This window comes from Choloepus didactylus, chromosome 5 (genome assembly GCF_015220235.1).
Source record: "Choloepus didactylus isolate mChoDid1 chromosome 5, mChoDid1.pri, whole genome shotgun sequence".
Classification (NCBI taxonomy): Eukaryota; Metazoa; Chordata; class Mammalia; order Pilosa; family Megalonychidae; genus Choloepus; species Choloepus didactylus.
Window position 1 is genome coordinate 67772710 of NC_051311.1, and position 21266 is coordinate 67793975.

The following is a 21266-nucleotide window of genomic DNA, read 5'->3' on the forward strand; positions in this document are numbered from 1 at the left end:
ATTCCTGACCAAAGACTATCAAACAGAATCCAATAATATATTACAAGAATAATATACTCTAATACCACAATTTACTTTTAGAATTCTGTCTATTTTGACTCATGACATGAGTGGATAAAAGCATAAAAACTATGTCATTATCTCCATGGATATTATGAAACATTTAGCAAAACAAAAATAGTATGCTTCTTTAACCTGGTAAAGCAGTATCTGTAGTAAGCCAAACAAGCAAAATACTTAGTGGTAAATATCTAGTCTTTAATGCCAAGAAAAGACAAAAATACTCATTATGTTCTTAGTTGTATAGTATTGTTCAGGAAGTCCCAGCAAATTCAATAAGATAAGGAAAACAAATGAAAGATTTAACTCTTTTAAAAGAAAAAGTGAAAAGTCAGCATTCATGAGTTATGAAAAATCCTGTACAATTAACTGAAAAAGTTAAACTTTGAATTAAAAACATTATTTAAATACAGCTTCATACATATATCAGCAATAAATAAAAATTCAAAGTAGCAACAAAACTCTAAAAACTAATGTAATGACTAAGATATGTGTGGACTTCTGTGAAGAAAACTACAAAACTTTACTGAGGAACATAAAAAAAACTTATACTACTAAAAAAATGTTTCTTTCCTAAAGTGTTTTGAAAGAAAATGCAAATTTAATTAAAATCACATTTTTTAATAGACTAATTCTGAAGTGCATTAAAGAAATAAATTTTCAGGAAATGAAATAAGAAGACTTGAAAAAGAAAACTGAGTGAAACTTCCATATCAGATATTAAAACATATTACAAAACTGTAATAATTAAAAGTATAGTAAAATTGATCAATGGTAAAGATTAGAAAACTCAAAAACAGTCTTCTTTTATACATACAAAAAATCAGTACATGATAAAAATAGCATTGAATAAATGTTGCACATTGGTGAAGAAAGAATAGATTGTTAAATAAATAGTGAATGTTACGTATTTGGAGAAGCTAGTCAGATCTGTATATAATGTACAGATTCCTAAAGATTAAGTTTTAGTTTGAAACTGCTGCAGTTCCAGAATCAAAGTATGTATTTATCTGCTTTTTAGCCAAAAATAAAAAGAAAAAAAGAAAAAGAACAAGGCATAAAGGCAATATAGCCACTCTTCACCCTCTCACCCTTTCCCCCAAAACACTTGGATTGGTCTGTAAAAATATTTTACATAAAAACAATGTTCATAAAATTAAAGAAATTGCAAATGAAGAAAAATGTCTGTATTAATAATAATATTATTCTTCAAATAGTGATTGAACTGGTTCTTGAAATATTTTAGGGAACAGAGTAAATGACACAAAATCAGAACATGATTGTTTATTTGGAATTATTGCTGTCACCAACATTATTCAATTATTCAATTTCTGTGATCTGACTCTGACAGGTACCTTCTATATAAAAATTTAGTGTTTTCCATTCAAATAGCCTGTTTACTTTTGTCCAGTCAGACTTCTTATGACAGGCATTTACACTTCACACCACTGCCTTTTGTCATACCCTTTTACTGCACAACGTTGGCCCAGCTCATCCCGTAAGACCACAACACAGCACAGGCTAGCTCATCTCTTAAAGATGGTGTAGTGCATACTCATCCTGTTCCCTTGTCCCTCTCCTCATCTCAGCATAGATTGCATAGCAGTCCTTTATCTCATTCCCATTTCCAGCACCCATGATTTCCCATTCATTTGTGTTCTTTACATCTGATGTAAGCAAAATATTAATATTCGTATTTTTGAAGGGCATTTCTAAATCAGAGCAAAATGAAAAGATGAGCAGAGGTCATGATATATTCCTAAACAGCTAGAAATTTATCTTAAGAAAGTTTGCAGATACTCATGAAGGTTAATATAGAAGGTGATAATCATTGAATTATTTATAATAGCAAAAGGTTTGAAACAACCCAACAGACCAAATAATAGGATTGGTTAAACAAATTCAGGTGCATTCATACCATAAAATAAGATAAAACTATTAAGAATCATATTTGAGAAGGATATTAAATTGCCTAATAGTGTGTTCAACATAAACCAAGAAGTAAAAAGCAGAATATGATGCCAGTTTGTTAAAGAAAAAAGACATACAAATGTATAAACACATAGAGGAAAAAAAGATGAAGTGAATGCAGCAACATGTTAATATTTTGTCTAGTTGCTCATAGCAATGTGAATGTTTTTTATTTTCTTCTTTGTACTCTTCTGCATTTTCCACATTACCCAGTTTGTATACAGTTAGAAAATGATACATGTCATATTTAAAGTTCTGCACATATTTAGGAGCATACATTTAATTGCTTTTAAGTTATATCCCCAGAAATTAAAAACTCTTTTTAGCTAGCAGTTTTACAAAATATTAAACTTTGTTCCACCCTCTTATGGCAGGTATGGGATGGCACCAGGACACCATTCCCATCTTGGAGGGTCTTAATACAAGACCTTGTTCTTGAAGGTGATTTAAGTCACATCCAACGGCTACAGAATCTGACAGTAGACATTTTAGTCTATGATAATCATGTGCAAGTGGCAAGATTTCTGAAGGTGATGTTGAATAGCAAATAAGTTTGCTATTTTATATTTTTATAAGTTTGGGGGTAAATTATACTTGTAGTTGATGTTTAGGGTCTAGGAATTAACTTAAAATTTATTTTTCTTTAATTTTTAATTTGTAAAATGTGTTTATAATAGATTATTAAAAGTTATTTTGTTATAATGGATTGAACAGCTTTTTACAAATTTAATAACATTTCCTGAATATTTTAAATCTGTAACTGGCAACTTTGTACTCAGTTTAAGAAATTGTTAAACCACCTGTAATTTATATAAATTGTGTGTGTGTCTGTGTATTGTACAGTTTTTAGAATTTGCTCACTGTTGTTGAGGTACAGTTTTTTAGGTAAGACTACCATACAGTTTAGATACAGTACTTCTTGATTATTAACAGTGCAAATTTTAGGGGATATTGCTTTCATTTTATTTTACCTTTTATTAGCAAGTATCCTTTGTAGCAAAGAATGGTGTAATAATGAATGACATTTGTTAAGCACTTCCTGTGTATCCTTTGCAATAGGTACTATCATCATCCCCATTTTACACATGAGAAAATAAGAGACACTGAGAGGTTAATTGAATTGCCCAACATTTGAACACAAAAAGTCAGTATTTGAACTCATGATATCCAGAGACAATCCTCTTAAGCACTAAGAGTAAATGACTGTCTATTGCAAATATTGTCCAGCCTACATATTAGAAGTTAAATGAGAACTGTAATAGTGAATTGCAATTTTTTAGATCTGAATTCTAGTGCCTAGTTTCCATTTGTAAATAAATGTCCATGGAGAAGGAAATACTTCCACTTCCTCAGTATTAAAAATAAACTCACCCAACTCAAACTGATAAATTAGATTAATTTATTAATTTAATTTTAGGTTAAAATTCATTTAATTTTAGGTTAATTTGATTTTTTTTCCAGGAAAGTAGAAACCACTCTCTTGTCCTTTTCATGTGTATGTGTAGAAGTATACCTGACATGTCAGAGAAAATTAATGGTTTAAGATAACATTTTTGATGCTCTAATCCTTCAAAGATTTTTTCCTTGATTACCTATTTTTTCAAAATAAAAATGAGAAAGGCCATTCTAAAGTATTTTTATAAAAATTTCTTTTATGAAAAGAATTTACATTTTAGAGTCACTTCATTTATACCCTCCTCATATCTACTTTTACCGTTTAATTTCCTTCTCTTTCCCCATGCTTCTTCCAGAGGTTTTTCTGTTCCCCCACTTGTCCTGCCTTCCTTGTTCAAATCCTGAATAGCACTTCCTACAGAGCTTTCTGTGAATTAAGCGCAATGTTAGTAGTATCTGCTGGTGAATCAATGTATCTTTGAGTCCTGTAAATTTTTTCAGGTAATTCTTTCCTTCTCCCCGTTTGATTGTCTGCTTCATTTCATCCACTAGAGGGTGATATGAGCACACCCAATTAAGAAAATATATAGCACTTTATTTCTAAGATATCATGGCATTGTATTCTGTATCTGCAATACAGTGCAAAAATAAAAAGATCTTTCTCTGTGTGTAAGCAATATAATTTTAGACTTTTACTTAATATTCCTTGGCATCACATTCATTTGTCCTGAGACAACTCTGTAATACTTTGTATTAATTTAAGAAATCCCAAGAGTCAAATGACATTGATACAAATGATTTCTTGTTAGCCCCTGAAGACAACTGTTTAAAATTGCATTTTATACCCAAATACATGGAACCAGTTAAAAAGATTTGTGTTGTATAGAAGCTGAAAATAACATGTTGTTGTTGGGCAATTATAAAGTATAATATAATCAACTTCTATAAATGATACATTTTACAGCCTACATTGCCCTTAACATTTTCCTAAATCTTGCTTCTTAATTACGTTGTCATTCCCTAAACATTTAAACAGATACAGACACACACATACAGACATTTCAAACTCTTTCTAGAAACTAAAGTCATATTTTAAAAATCTTCAGTCTTATCCTGACACAATTAAAAAATAATCACAAAATATACTTAGCCATATTATGTTTTGGCCTTCAGTGACCCAAGAGTTGTAGTTTGGTTATTTTGAATGAAAAATATTAAACCTAAAGAGACATTATTGACTTTTTAGAGGGAATATTTTTATTATTTCTGAAGGGATAGTGATATCTTTAGTCATGATTTCAAAGCCATGTTTGCTTTGCTTTTATTATCGGTTTTGTATTGAAATGGACTTCTATAACAGTTTTTTAAACTAGATTTTTGTAATTTTTTGGTTATGACTCCCTCACTTATGCTTTTGGAATCATAGCACAGGACTGATGAGACTAAGCAACATTTGTCTGTAATAGAGCATCTGGCACATTTCATAGTATAAGCAAGCTTAAAAAAATACAATGCTGCCTCCATAAGGAATTTCTGGAAATAACAATTTGTCACCTTTACAGTCTATTTAAATAAATAAAGTCTGTCTTGGCCTTTAAATTTTATTTTATTATCAAATATAATATTAGGGCAGATAGGATAATAATTACCCATAAGTCTACCATCCAAATTTAACATTTCTAAATGTTTTGTGACATTTATTTCATTACTTTTAATTTTCTTTGCTTCGCAACTCTGTCTTTATATTTATCCCAACATGTATTTATACCCATATTTATTATCTTTTATTTTATGTACATCTGTCTGAAAAATACAGTGGGTGTAGCGAAGCAATTTGCTTTTTTCCTTTAACAATATGTTTTAAAGATTTATCCATATGGACATGTGTCTCTGCATTAATACCAGACTTGTAAAATTACTATACCTTTATTTTTAAATGATAATTCATGGGGCAAGCACTCCCTCCTTATTCCTTGCAATTGGCTTGGCTATTCTCTTTCATATAAATTTTAGGATCAGCTTTTTAAATTCCATGAAAGACACTAGGGATTTTGATTGAAATTGCATTGAATCCCAAGACTAATTTTGGGGAAATCATCATCTCTGTAACACTGAAGCTTTTCTCTATGAATATGGTATCTTTCTCCATGTATTTAGGCCTTCTTTCAAGTCTTTTATTATCATATACCTTTATGTAATAGTATATTATGCACAGTAAAAAAGGATCACAAAATAATAAATATTCCAAAAAAAATGAGAAAGAAGTAAAAGTGTTTAGAAATAGAAAGGTTTATATTTTTTTCCAGTTTCTCATTTTGGAGTCCAAGAAGAAAATGTGTTTTAACCACTTTTTATTTGTTTTCTTTTGGTGGTGTCCTTCTCTGGCTCTTTTGCTTATTCCCTGCCATCATGTAGATGTAAATTAAAGAAGTCAGAGAAAACAGGCTAATAAATACCCTACCTCCCCTTCCCTCATTAAAAGACCCATCATTGGATGGGGAAAAGACTCTTGAGAATGAAGGAGTAGCATTTAGGAGTGTGGATTTTTCCCTCATTTTTCTTCCCCATAACTTCCCTTCCATCAGAGCTAAAGGGTATTGTGAAATACGATTAAGAGAAGTGACAATAAGCAGAAGTGTGGGGAGGTTGATTTACTACCTCCTCTTTTTCCTCTTTTTTTTTTTTTTTTTTCTTCTCCCCACTTTATATAAGAGCTTTTCTGTTACATACAATCTCACCACTGTTACTCAATCCTGGGCTTGTAGAAAAAAAGACAATGGCAGCCCCTTCTGGCATCCAGCAGCCAGAAGTGCTATTTTTATCCAAGTGAAGTAAATTTCCTAATTGGGAACTACTTTTTTAAATAAATCTTTCTTCCTAAAAATACAATTTCAGTGTATGATTTAGGTTACATGTCGTTGGGTAGGTAGCAGTTTCTTTGAATGAAATTCTGCACTTTTCTCATGTAAAGTCTAGTGTTCCTTAATTTCAAATTCTCTACAATGAATGACAGTTTTAGGACATTTGGCAAAACATCTAAAATGAACTGTAGAGTACTTGTACTAAATAGTCCAAGTAGAAATAGTCTAGTCTGCAAAAATCTTGTAAGGGCCATTCAGTAAATCAAGATCAAACATCAAAACTTCAATAATTGATTTAATCCTATATTTAAACCCATAGAGTGCATTTCACACTATGGTGGTACAGGCACAAAAGCTGTATTATAAAACTTCTTTCCATAAAACTTCTGGGATAGATGCTTGCTTATTATTTTGATACAGTAGCACATTTAAAATTTTTTCTAGTGTTCCCATAATGAGGGTGTTTTACTGATTATATTTAATTAAATCTTACCTTGACTTAATTAAAGCAAGTTATTTTCAGAAACCCTAACCAAATAGAGGGTTTGAATTTCATTTAGGTAATAAGTTTCTTAGCTACTATATTTTATCTATACTAAGATTCAATTTTTTCACATTTTAATATTTTTGAAATGGATACATATACACACATACATATGTACACACCCTTTTAGATATAGGTATAGATATAGATATACACATGCACACACACATTTTGTGTCCATAGGACTGATACTGAAGTCAGTACACACCAGTATAATATATCAGCCAGTTTCTTTTCTCATTGGTCAGTGCTCCTGCCATATTGGTTTTTAAATATTTTGAATATCAAAAATTGTTTTTCTTCTACTTTCTAAATAACAAATATCTGCTTTTAGGTTGGAAGCTTTCTTAGAATTTATAGCCTCCATACCAAACTTCAATCAGTAAATTCGGAGAGCCAGTCAACATTATTAGGTCTAGAATTTCATCTCCATGGAGGTACCAGTTATGGTCGAGGAATCAGGGTCTTGCCGGAAAGTAACTCTGATGTGGATCAACTGAAAAAGTAAGCATGTTTACACCTATTTAGAAAATGTAACCAAGGAATTAATTAAACTGATTTCCAAGATAATATTGTTCCAGGGAGGTTTCCTGTAGGTTCCTTGTAGTTGATCCTCATAACCATCTGTGCTGTTATTCATGTTTTTCAATTGTAGAGTCAAATAAAACAGAAATCAAGTAACTGTGGATGCAAATAACTTATTAGTAGGAGAGCCAGGGTTATAGTCTGTTTCGCAGCACTTGGTGTCTGCTCTTACACTCACGTTCTCTTCTACCATTCACCACACCATCTAAGTACAGCAACAAATGGGATAAAGGAGCATAGGTAATGTTTGGAAAACTTGATATATATCTAGGATTCCAAAATTATTTAATCCTGCCACTTCCCAAAGAGCCTACAACAGATTAAATAGGGAACAGAAGTGTTTTTTAGGGTGTCACAGTTTTAAACCTTTAAGATGTGCCAAGAAAGTGAAATCCTGCTAAATTTAGTTTTCTTTTTCCTGAAATATTCTTAAAGACTACTGTGTACAGAAACTTTTTGACTAGTGTTGTAGAGAAATAAAAATAAATCTGCATATTTCCAAAGTAGCAGCATAGTATTTTAACATTTTTCAATCTAGAGTGAGATTGTTCAGGCTCAGAATGTCATCCAGTAAATTCCCGGCTTAATTTTGTTTACTGTTTTTTTTATCATTCCTCTATTCCATTTGTATCTTTGTAGACCCAAATTTTCAACTTTTGAGGGGCCTTGGATAAGATAAAAGCTATAGACTCTCAACTGAAAAGATGCATGCCACTCAATATTTTGTATACAATTTCAGTGAGATCCTGGATTCTGTGGGTATAGCTAAACTGATTATATTGACTTTGTTTCATACATAATTTGAAATTATATTCTTTCAATTGCAGGGTATTAGAATCTGTAGATTTGACAGCCAACCAGCAGTTAGATCGTATCTGTCTACCAGAATATGAGGACAGCTTTCCAACCTTTTCAAGTAAGGACAATTTTTGACATTGGCAATTTAGTTCCTGCTAAGTGCTTATAAATATGAATATATTTGTGTATGTGTGTGTGTGTGTGTATATATATATATATATATGCATATGCACACAAATACCCATACAGATATATATTCATTTAAAATCTGCATTAATTTCCTAGGCAAATATTTTGCTTGACAGTTTCTAAAAGGAGCAATGGTTTCTTTACTGCTTTATTTCAGCCAAGGTATTTCATGCTCATGCGTATCTTAGAGGTATATATGGTTCCCATCTTTATTGAATTAATCAAGTACCTAATTATAAGCTATTAAAAACAATGGAGTTGTTTATTGTTGGCTACCTAAGAAGGTGACTATTCAAATATAAATTTTAAAACTCTGAATCGGCAAGATTCTTTGTTTTACCAATTTATCTTAATATCTGCTTGTACATTCTGGTACCTAGAATCTAGTCATGTTTTTATCCCATATTTTTTTTACAATCTCAGTCCTACTCTAATATGGTCCAAAGAACCACTCTAGGAGTGTTTATGCTTTTTCTTACCAGTAATGATAAGTATGAAAATTAACCTGTATTGTTTGGCAGGTACTTAGTGCCTACACGCATTGTTATTTTCTCTTTTACTGAAAGAAAAACTCAGGCTTTGAGTATTGGAGATCATATAACATGTCTAGGATCACTCTACTGTTAACTGATGGCAAAGCCAGTCAGGTTCAAATGCAGGCTATTGGATTTTTAAAAAAAATTATTTTAAATTTATTTCGTCATTCTCTCTGCTTTAAAACGCTCCACATTCTCTAGCACCTTGGTGGTGGCGTTTAAGCTTGATCTATGATTATTTGAACAACCATTAAGAAGCCAGTTTAGTTCAATTGACAGCCATTTGGAGACAGTGTAACTTGTAATCATACTTTTACAGTTTCTTTTCTCCTTTTCAAAGGACTTCTTTATTATTTTTAAATTACAAAAATGTAGTACAGGTTATGATATCAAGTTGAATAGTTTTTTCACTTCCCTACTCCCTGAGGTAATGAATGTTAACAGTTTAGTGTGATTCCTTCAACACATTCATGGTTATACAAATGTATATAGCTGAACATAAACAGATGTGACTTCCGTCTTTCTTAGATTATTACAAAAATGAGACCATACTATACCAGTTGTTCTTTTTAATAATATATCAGAGACCTCTGTCTGGGTCAATTCATGTAGGTCAAACTCATTATTTTAATAGTTGCATAATATTTTGTAATATGTATGTAACATTAACTATTCAGCCATTCTCCATTTGATAGACATTCAGGTTGTTTGCAATGTTTTGATCTTATAAGTAATGCTTCAATAAATGTCCTTGAATATATGTGCTTTCAGGCTTTTATTTCTCTGAAACTCCTACAAGATGAAAAAGTTTCAGTAATGGAAGGTGGTGATGGTAGCACAATATAAAAGTAACTAGTGCAACTGAATTGTACACTTAAAATAGGTTAATATGGCCACTTTTATATTATATATATATATATATATGTTCCCACGCAAGAAAAAAAAGGAAAAAAGTGGAGTTGATGGATCAAAGGTTAGGCTCCTCTTTTATTTTAAGAGATGTTGCCAAATCATTAGCCCAACATCCAAGAAATTCATAACCAAATAGCAGTGTAAGACGGTGTCCTTTCCTCACACGCTCAGCAGTATTGTATGTTAACAGTGTATATAATTTTTGACTGATAAATATGCTCTTATTTAATTTTCCTGACTACTTGGAAACTTGAATCTTTTTATATATTCATTGACCCTTTTTATTCCCTCTTTGAATTGTCTGCTCTTAACCCTTTATTGGCTTTTCTGTTAGGTTCTCTACTGTTTCCTTTTTAATTTGTAGGAGACTTTGTATGTTTTGCACATATTTTCTCTCATTTCCTTATTGATTGACTACTTTTATGGTGTGTGCCATTGTTTCCTCTTCTTGTTGGAATGGCAGATATTAATTAATAAATGATATTTTGTGATTCACTGAAATCATACCTTCCCAACTTGAGATGTCCGTTTAATTCCTCTTGCCTGGATTCACATGCCATTTATTAGGTATATTGAGGAAGAATGACTAGTGATGCATGCGTTTGCATATAATGCTATGTAGAATAAATTATAAAAATATCTTGTTATAATTAATAAAATATTAGCTAAAGGAATTACAAAACAGACACCTTTTTAAAATCTTAAATTCATTTTTTAAGAGTATTGGATAAATTTATTGCTAAGTTTACAACTCTTGTTTTCTTGTTAAAGTTAAATCCTATTTTATGATGTTCATCAAGTCATTCTATTATATTTAGTAAGAGTTTATCCACATCTCCCTTTATTTCCTTCACAGTGTATTTTCTATCACAATGAAAATTTTCAAACATATACAAAAGTTGAAACACAAGTACAGTGAACACTCATATGCTACTTAGATTCTCCAGTTAACCTTTTACTGTTTGCTTTGCCCTGTGTCTATGTGTCTTGCTATCCTTCTTTTCATCCTTCAGTCCATTGATACATTTCAAAATAAATTGCAGACATCAGTACACTTCTTCCAAACACTTCAGCATGACCATCCATAACTAGAGTTCAGTATTTGTTCAGGACTCTTTTTTTATTTTTGAGGCAAGATTACATGCAATGAAATATATATCTTAAGTGTACTGTTCCATGAGTTTTGACTAATACATAAACCTGTGTAACCCAAATCCCTTTCATGATGTACATTACCATCTCCAAAAAAGCTTCCTTGCACCCCTTTCCAGCCAATCTCCACATCATCCCCACTCTGGAAGCAACCAGTGTTCTGATTTTTGCCTTTTCTAGAACTTCTAAATAGAATCATATTATGTACTCTTGTACAGACTATATGTTTTTAAGATTCATACATATGGTTACATATATTAGTAGTTCTTCATTAATGCTTAGTGTTATGTTATGAGGTACTTTTTTTTTAATAAGAATTTCCAGTTTAGCACCATTCGTTGAAATGAATTCCCCCCACCCCGCCATTTGGAGTGAGTGCTTTGTTGCCTTTTTCAAAAATCAAAAACTCAGAATTGAATCTTAGAACACAGTCTAAGAGGGGAACAATTATTGTAATGGTCTGTAGATTGTAAAAAAAAAAAAACAAAAAACATAACTATATAAAGGTGGGTTTATTTCTTTGCCTACTGTTCAGTTCCTTTGATCTCTTTGTCCATGCTTAGGCCAGTATCATATTGTATTGATTACTGTAGCTTTATAAGAAGTCCTGAAGTTATTTACTGTATGTCCTCCAACTTTTTCAAATTTATATTACATATTCTAGATTCTTTGTGTTCCATTTAAGTGACGGAATCTGCTTGTCAAGTTTTACAACAAAGTCTCTTGGATTTTGAATGAGATTGCATTAATTCTACAGAGCAATTTGGGTTGAATTGATACCTTAATAATAACTGAGCCTTCCAATCCATGGTATATCTCACCATTTATTTGATTTTCTTTATTTCCTCTCAACAGTGTTTTATGGTGTTCAGTGCCAGGGCCATATTGAATTTTTAATAGACTTAGAAAACGTGTGTGTCATTCTTTGTTCCTTCTCTTTCCTATAGGCTCTGGATCAGTATCACTATACGAGGTAGAAAGATGTCAGCAACTGTCTGCAACAAGTAAGACCATGTATCATTTTTATAAGTATGGACATAAAAACAAGCATAATAAAGTTTGTCCTTACACTTATCAACTAATCTATTCCTATATAATAGTGACAGCAGATATCCATGAGGGCAAAAACATTTTCATTTTTAGTTTTTATTCTTCTATCTTGTTCTATACTGGCATAAAATGGAACCCATAAGGGTACCAATTTTTACAGTGAACATACTTTAAATTGTGTATTTCTTAAGGTTTATAAAAAATGTCATTTAACAGTGCAGTGGGGCTTATTTTTAGTTTAAGGATATAAAATATCTTATATTAATTTTAATTAATTCATAGTATGCATTTAGGATAATAACAATGTCTATGAGACCTCTTTACAATACACCCCAAAGCTTTAATTGAATGTTAACAATGATCATATATAGTGTGTCAGATGCCTACTTCTGTTATTTCAGCTATGATGCAAAAAATTTGAGAAAAATACTTTTAAGCACAAGTCTATTAAATATTGTACTGTTGTAAAAATATTAGTTTCTTACTGTTAGAGAAAGAAAATTAAATACAGAATGGTGGAAGGAAGAAGCTTGCGGTGTTAGGTTGGAATTGAAAGTGTCGGTATGTACTGAGGGTTTTATAGACAGACACTGAAATGGATATAGATATGTGTGTGTATATATAAGCAGATGCATGTGTATGTATATATAGCTATGAACATTGGTGTATATTTACTCTAGCTCTGTACATGAAAGAACATAAGAGGCAGTGGAACCCCAGTAGCATCAAGAACACTTAGTGTTTTCTTGGTTTGTAAATAACATTTTCCCCTGAAAGGATCCAGGTCCCTTGTGGGAAGAGCAAATTCCAGGGCTAGGACAGGGAAATTACAAGATGTGTTTGGAACATGTTGTCCCAGAAAATAAGGAATTTTTGGTTAATGATGGAACGTGTCAAATGGCATAGATGCAAGCTTGAAAGGGTTCCCACTTGCCAAATCAAAGACAATTTGAACATCAAAATGAACAATAATGGATTAGAACTCATTGAATAAAGGATGAATCCATGTATCCATGTTGAAAATAAACAATGGACAAAAAAATAAATAGATAAATGGGACTGACTGGAATGCTCTTCTTTACAGTGGAATGGCAGTTAATAAATACAAAAGAAATGAAGTTAGTAAAATTATAATTTTACAGCCATGAGAATAATAATTGATATAGTTGAGAATCATCAGTGGATCCTAGACTAGTGGATGAACATTTGATGAAGAAGAGGATATTTACATTGTCCCAAGCATCTTCTAATATATTAAAAGGGGAAAGATAATAAATTTACAGTGGAGAAACCTGATAGAAACATCCTTAACCACCTGATAAAGTTAACATCTGAGTAATGGAAACAGTAACATCATATACCTCTTGATATGATGTATTGGAAGGACACAATATCAGTTATGTAGTATTCCTGCCAAAAATGTAAAGCCTGAATATGATCATGAGGAAAAATCACACACACCCTAATGGAAGTTCATTCTACAAAATAAATGGCCTGTGCTCTTTAAATATAGCAATATCACAAAAACAAAGAAAAGGTGAAGAACCATCTCACATTAAAGGGTTCCAAAAAGACATGAAAATTAAATGTAGTGTGTGGTCCAAGATTTAATTCTGGATCCAAAAATAAAATGCTATAGAGAACATTATTGGGCAGTTGGGAAATTCAAATAATGTCTATTGATTAGATTACAATAGTATATCATTTAATGTTCTCATATTGAAAATTGTACAGTGATTGTATCAGTGGATTTTCTTGTTCTTGTGAAATTACCCATTGAAATATTTAGGGATAAAGGCTCATCATGGTGTCTGAAACTGCTTGTTTGATTCCATAATATACATACATGTATACATATACATGGAATCATATATATAAATATACACACATGCATATATGCATGTATGTCTAACACATATATGGAAAGAAACAGATAAGATAGATGCAGAGACAATGATAGAGCAAATATGGCAGAATATTAACAATTGGTAAATCATGGTGAAGAGTATACAGGAGATACTTGTGTTCTTGCAACTTTTCTGTAAGTTTGAAAAGATTTTAAAATAAAAAGTTTTATCTCAAAATGTGAGTTGTAAGTAGTTCCTCTCTTCACTTTCATTTTATACTAAGTTGTTGAGGTCTACCTGTGGTCTTTTGTTTTAAAAATGGAACATAAAATATCCTCTGTAAATTCTTTGCTGTTTTGCTTCCTTGAAGGCAAATTATTCAACAAGGATTTAGTTAGATGAAAGCTAGGTACCAAAAGGAATTGTCCCAGCCATTTGAGGATCATAAGGTTTATATGTCAGTTTGTATTCTAAAATATAGCAAAATGCTAAGCTGGAATATCTAGCAGGCTGAGTAAGGTTTGTTACCTTAAGCTAAGGGTCACCAAGCAATTCTGTACTTAGCCCAGTATAAACAGACCAATATTATCCCAAGCCTTCTTTCCAAAATTAGATAAGGAGATTGATCTTACCTACAGTTTCTTAGCCAATTGCTCAAATGGTTTTGTCTGATTTTTCTCCCAGTGTGACTCAGTTCTTCCTTCTCCTACTCCTCCCCATTCTCCTCCTTGTCCACCACTCACCACCTCCATGAATTAGATCATCCCTAATGTCCCTTCTCACTCTAACAATCTATGATTCTAAAAATTATAGTTCAAAGGAGTCACTAATTTGAAATATGCAAGGAGAGAAGCCTGTCTGACAATTTTTAGCAAATGTGTTTTATGTTCATTTATAACAAATACCAATTAGAATCTAAACCATTGCCTAACAGAAGTGGCTAAGGGATCAGTAATTTAGTGAATACTTTTAAGTGTTTTACAGTTAGCATACTACTTTTTGTACTTGGTTGATTAAACCTTACTGTTTTCCATAAGCTAGCCAAGAAATCTCCATTATTTCAATATACAAATACTTTTTGACCAGGCAGTTAAATTCTTTCTTATTCAGTAGATATTTGTTGAGTACCCACTGTGTGCCTGGAACTATGTTAGTGGGCCTTGATTGTAACTCAGGAAATAAAGAGCTCACAGTTAATGCAGCTTAAATTAATTAGATTTTATTGTATATATTTGGTTGAGGGGAATTCATGTCACAGATATGCTTAATGATTCTTGTGGATTATTCTGATTCAATTTAAAACTTCTTTACAGTACTTACAGATCATCAATATTTGGAGAAAACCCCATTGTGTGCTATTTTGAAACAAAAAGCCCCTCAACAATATCGCATTAGAGCAAAACTGAGGTCATATAAGCCCAGAACACTCTTTCAATCTCTTAAACTTCATTGTCCTAAATGTCATTCACTGTAAGTACTTTCCATAATAAAAGTTTTCATTTCATATTTTTTGTAACTATACATGTGTGTATATAAATATATTTGCATATTTATATATATATAATTTTAACTCCAGGCATGAGTAAATCATGATTTTATGTATTATATTCTGAGAGAATGGTAAAGGTTTTAAAGGAAAATACTAAATTCTTAGTGAGTAAATCCTCTGATTTTTTTTCTTTGTAACAATAAATAAAAGAAGGTGCTATTTTCAGATGTAAAATTTAGTAGCTCTGATAAATGCAAATAAATAACAATTTATGAACACATTTGAGGAAACTGTCTTGTCACAAAAACATCTTCTAATTACAAACCTTTATTTAGTCAAAATCCTTAGGTCAAAAGAAATTCTAGTTAGTTGAAGTTTCTAATTAAGTGATAACCAGAAAACATTGTTGGAACTAGTTCTGTTCTGCTTAATAACTACAATATGGTAAATATAACTTAATTTTCTTTGGTGTTTAAGGATTTCTATTGCCTTAAGGTCTTTTATTCCAAACATCCATTATAAATAAATATATAAATAAATTTGTAGGACATTAGAATGAATATGGACTTAGCTCCGGACATATTCTGAAAATTATTTTTAATCACTTTTTTCAGGTAGTTTGTCTGTCTTCCCTCTAAATATATAAAATGATGTTTTTGAAAATGTAGTTATTGGGTATTTGCATTTGCTTACCATTAATAAAGTTTTTACTATAATATCTATAAATAAAATGTAAATATATACATTTCTCTATATTTGAATGTACGTTTATTTTTAGCTAACATATATTTGTGCATACATATATGTACACTAATATATATATATAATTTTTTTCCTCAAAGATCTAAGTATAATATTGTTTGGAGAATTTCTGATAATCAAATCTCCTTAAATTAAATGTGGAAGATCTGTCTTCTACCCATTTAAACTTAAAATGGCAGTTGGGATTAAATTATACATACAATTTTAGACCAGTCTTGAGATACCAAATTTTGGTTCCTTAAATCATATAGCTTTGTAAAAGAAAACTAGCCTCTATGATCATTGTTTTAAAAATAAACAAGGAAACCATCTCAAAGATTGAGATGTTACTAAGGACACAGCAATATTTATCTATTGAATAATAGTCACTTTATTTGATTATGACAAAATGAACTATCTCTAATTTTAAAGAAAAGTAACTGGTTCATCGGCATATTAAAAATGTTTCTTATTGCTGGATAATTTGTTAAATTAGTATTTCTTAGCTTTTACCAAAGTTATTTTCTTTTATTTTATTGTTAACGATTATAGGCAAGATGTTCCACATGATAGAGATTTGGATATAATTTTGCAAGATGGTGCAACCAGAACCCCAGATACCAAACTACAAAATACATCATTATATGATTCAGAAATCTGGACCACTAAAGATCAAGGAGAACGAAAAGTAGCTATTCATTTTGTGAAAAATAATGGTGTTCTCCCACTTTCAAATAACTGTCTAATTTTGATAGAAGGTAAGATGTTTAAGTTACATTTTATTAGAAAACTGATTTTGCATGTGTCTTTCTCTCATGATTGTTAAATAAATTTTATGGGCAACTTAGTGCATATAAAAAATATTATTAATTTAAATTTCATAAACTTGATGTCATATATAACTACAAGGCTCAAATAAATATATTTAAGTATATCTGAATTATATTTTTCAATTATACATTAAACTTAAGTGTTTGCATTAATCCATTTTATTGGATTCCTGCATGTAACCATATTCAAAGCTGATTATCATGTTGAGTAATAAAGAGGCTGCTTGCTTATGTACAGTTGCTATTAACTTGGCCTCTAGATGTCACTGTTGTTTCATAAAACGAGATTGAAAGCCAAGACCATTAAAACAAGTAAACTTGAGTTTTAAAAGAATGAAATTTTGAAGTGTGTTTATTTTTGCATTTTCTTTCCATATTTGTTTCTGTCTGATATTTATCTAATATATATTCCATATATTTTATTTTTCATTGCTAAATTTTAAAGTTTCATTATTTTCCTGGAGATTTTTTTCTTTCATAACTATCCATAATAAAAGGAAAACATCTTTAATTTGCATTAGAGAAAAATTTGGTTTCATTTTATAAATCTTTATCTTTTTTATCATGAATTATCATTTTTATTGATACTATTTTTCTATTTATAAAAGCAATACATAATCATTTTAGAAGATATGTATTTACATGAATACATATATGTTCAAACATTGCCAGGTAATTTACTACATAGTTTAATATTTCATTCTTAATTCTGTCTTACAGTTATTCTGTAAGCTAGATACTATTTTCTTTTATGCAGAGGAAGAAACTGAGACCCAGAGATAATGGTTAAATATCCCAAGTTTAAAAATCTAGTAAATGCAAAAAAATTCAAACCTAGGTCTTTCTCCAACTTGCATGCCAAATCTTTCTACTGAGTACAAAGAAAAATTAGTTTCGTTTATGATGTCTCTTGATATAAAATTATTTCTCAAAAACCTTTCTAGCTCTACTGTTCACAAATATAATTTTAAATGTTTTCATTCGCACTGTTTAATTTATCTTGTTTATTGAATGCCACATGTGTGTCAGGGACTGATCTATGCCCTAGTGGTATTGCAGCAAACAAGACAAAGTACTTCCTCTCCTCTCACAGAATTTATAGTTTTGAGAGGGCCCCAAAAAATAAATAAAAACATTAATATCAATAATAATAACAGCCATACATTGCTTTAAGTGCCTTACAAATATTAACTCATTAAATCCTTAAAATGACCTGACAGCATAGAAGCATTGTTATTACCAGTATTAGAAATGTAGAAACTGATACACCAAAAGGTTAAGTAAGTTCCCTAAGGTCATACAGCTCATCTGGCAGAGCCATTGTCGGGAAGATGAGTGCAAATGGCCAAGCTGGATGCACACCGGACCTCTGATACAGTATTTTTTGGGGGAAACTCATAAGAGACAGTAGCTGCCAAATGGTCACCCATTGCACTGTTAGGCAGCCAAAATGATGGTTTTAATGCCTACCCTGTTACAGAATTAGGGGAAGTGTGTTGATTTCATCAGGAAAAATTATCAAATAGTATACACGAATTCATTTTCCATGGATTATTTTTGCATCTATATTTAAATTCAATGTTGACCTAAAAGTTTATAAAGATTTATTTCAGAACTCAAAACTAGATCTGTCTAGATATTAATAGTAAGTAGCAGATTTCATAATGAGAATCCTGTCATATTTCAGCTCTCAACTTTATTCTGTGTCGGTTATTTGAATCAAAATGTGATTGGCATGGGGGCAAAAACTAAAGGAAAAATAGGGTGGGAGGGAGGGGACGATTTGGGTGTTCTTTTTTTACTCTTTTTTTTTTATTCTTATTTTCACTTTTTCTGGTACAAGGAAAATGTTAAAAAAATAGATCGGGGTGATGAATGAACTATATGATGGTAATGTGATCAGTTGATGGTATACTTTGGATGATTGTATGGTGTGTGAATAAATCTTAATTAAAAAATGTGATTGGCATAGAGGGTAATTTGTATAAATTTTAGAAGATGGTTAGAATTTCACAAGCCTTGTGTTTTACTCAAGTCTCAGCATTTTAATACAGTGGTATCTATAATCAACACATAGTTTTCAAATTATTTTTCAGAATACTGGATTGAATCTCTAAGTTCATTACTTTCATTGTCTTTTTCTGTCAGTCCCTCAGGTCTTTTACTGTAGCTCATGTGTTATTCAATAAGTATGCCGTTTTGCCTATATTATATTTGTACTATTAGAAGGAATTTATTTATTCTCTTTTAACAGGAGGTACACTCACTGAAATCTGCAATCTCTCAAACAAATTTCATAGTGTAATTCCTGTGAGATCTGGCATTGAAGGCCTGGAACTCCTTGACCTTTCAGCACCATTTCTTATACAAAGAAAAATACAGCACTATGGGTATGTTTTCAGCTCTGGGAATTCTTGGAGTTAGAAACTGTTTGAGTAGTTTTTAGTTTTATTAATCCCACTAGCTACTATATGTTCAACAGATACTTACTAAGTACCAACTTAAATGGACCAGGTTGTTCTGATATGTATCTATTCTTTTTATTAACATATTTATTCAGTGCCTATAATGTGCTGAGGGTAAAGATAACAACATTTTGTTCCTCCATCAATGGCTAGTACTCATTTATCTTCATTCATAATAAGGGTTTCAATGCTAGTTTCAGAGAAAGGTTCAGAGCTGCATACCTAGTAAAAGTTAGTTGATTGAATGCCAGAAATCCTTAGCCACTTAGTAACAGATTGGTTGCCACTGAGGAATTAAAAGATTTCAGAACATATTGGGGATAAGAAACAGATTTCTAAATTTGGAAGGGGGGTTGGGAAGAAGTCTCTGCTGCTTGATGTAGTAATCACCTTGGAAATGCTCTGCTTTGAGAAGCCTTGGATTATAGAATACATCTTGTCATATCTTCCCTTTCCTTTTCCTGCCTCCAAATTTGTTGTAGTTGTTCCTCATTATTAGTATTTGTAAATCTTGGTGTCAGTTGAAAAATTACGGACTGAAATTATGATATCTCCCTGATTTTAACTGCTGAAGTCATTGGTAGGCATGCATTAATTGCCGTGAGTTCTGTTCCATATACAAAACATCATAATAACTTAGCCATAAAGTAGAACTCGTGGGCCACCGGTTGAATCCCACGGACGTAGCTATCTTTACTCTGCTATGCCTGATGTCTTTAATTATCTCTCTCATTGGACTCATGACCTTTAATTATCTCTCTCATTGGACTCATGACCTCAAAGTCAACTTCATCAAGGTTTATCCACCCATTACTTCAACCAAAAATCCATCAAATTATGTTTTGTTTAATAAGTCACTTACATGGACTTTCTCCTTTGCCTGTTCATCCTCACTTGCTCTCTCTCCTGTCTCTCTCTTCTGTCTTGTTTTGCTAGTATCAGTACTTTGGCCAGTCCAAAATTATAAAAGCATATATTAGTTATGAGCCCTGGAATATAACTTCTTCATTTACTAGAAATCTAAACTAAAAAGTTTTCTTAAGGCTTTCAGTTTTTTCACCAGTTTCATCGTTAAGCTAAGACTGAAATTTTTCCAGATATTAAGATATTTTAGATTTTCCAGATATTAAGATATTTTAGATTTTCCATTACTTTGAATGTCATCAGCAAAAGTAAATATGTATTTTTATTTTTTTTTAAATTATGAAATAATTTTAAGTTACAGAAAAATATCAAAATGATAAAAACATTTATATATCCACCACTTGAATTTAACAGATGTTAACATTTTAAGATACTTTTTCAGATATTTATAAGTAAGAAATAAAATTAGAATATAAACACCTTCCCATCCCAGTTACAAATTATGTTTTTTATGTAATAAATATATATGAACCCTTAAGTGGTATATCATATTATTTTATGTTTTTAAAATTTATGTAAATAATTTCATACTAAGCCTATCCATTTGCAGCTTATTTTTCTATTCACTCAATGCAAATTTAAAAAAAAAGTTTTTATCCACATGATACATTGCATGTAGATTTAGTTTGCTTATTTTAGAATCTACGGATTTTTTTATTTTATGCATATATCGTAATTTATGCATTTTCCAGTTAATTGATGTATGTTATTTCCATTTGTTTCATTTACACACAGGCCTAAATAAAGTCCAGTTATACGTTTTCTTACATATTTCCTTTCTTATAATACCATTTTGGAGGTCAGGACCAGCATTTTTTTCAGTGACATGGTATGGTATGATGTCGTATGCTGTGGTGTGGTATAAAATGCAGTGAAACAGAATGAATAATACAGAACATTTTACATAGTAAGAATGT

The 21266-nt window shown here is 31.1% G+C and overlaps 1 protein-coding gene across 8 annotated transcripts in view; it reads left to right on the forward strand.

Annotated features, from left to right (window-relative positions):
• Window positions 1–21266, forward strand: part of POT1 (protection of telomeres 1) — a 140353-nt gene that overhangs the window by 94827 nt on the left and 24260 nt on the right. For all 8 annotated transcript variants that reach the window (XM_037836253.1, XM_037836251.1, XM_037836255.1 and 5 more), the window contains 7 exons: window positions 2406–2561; window positions 7166–7335; window positions 8244–8332; window positions 11951–12007; window positions 15214–15370; window positions 16683–16888; window positions 19215–19350. In XM_037836253.1, coding sequence (XP_037692181.1) covers window positions 2406–2561; window positions 7166–7335; window positions 8244–8332; window positions 11951–12007; window positions 15214–15370; window positions 16683–16888; window positions 19215–19350 — 971 coding nt within the window. The remainder of the gene's footprint in view (window positions 1–2405; window positions 2562–7165; window positions 7336–8243; window positions 8333–11950; window positions 12008–15213; window positions 15371–16682; window positions 16889–19214; window positions 19351–21266) is intronic.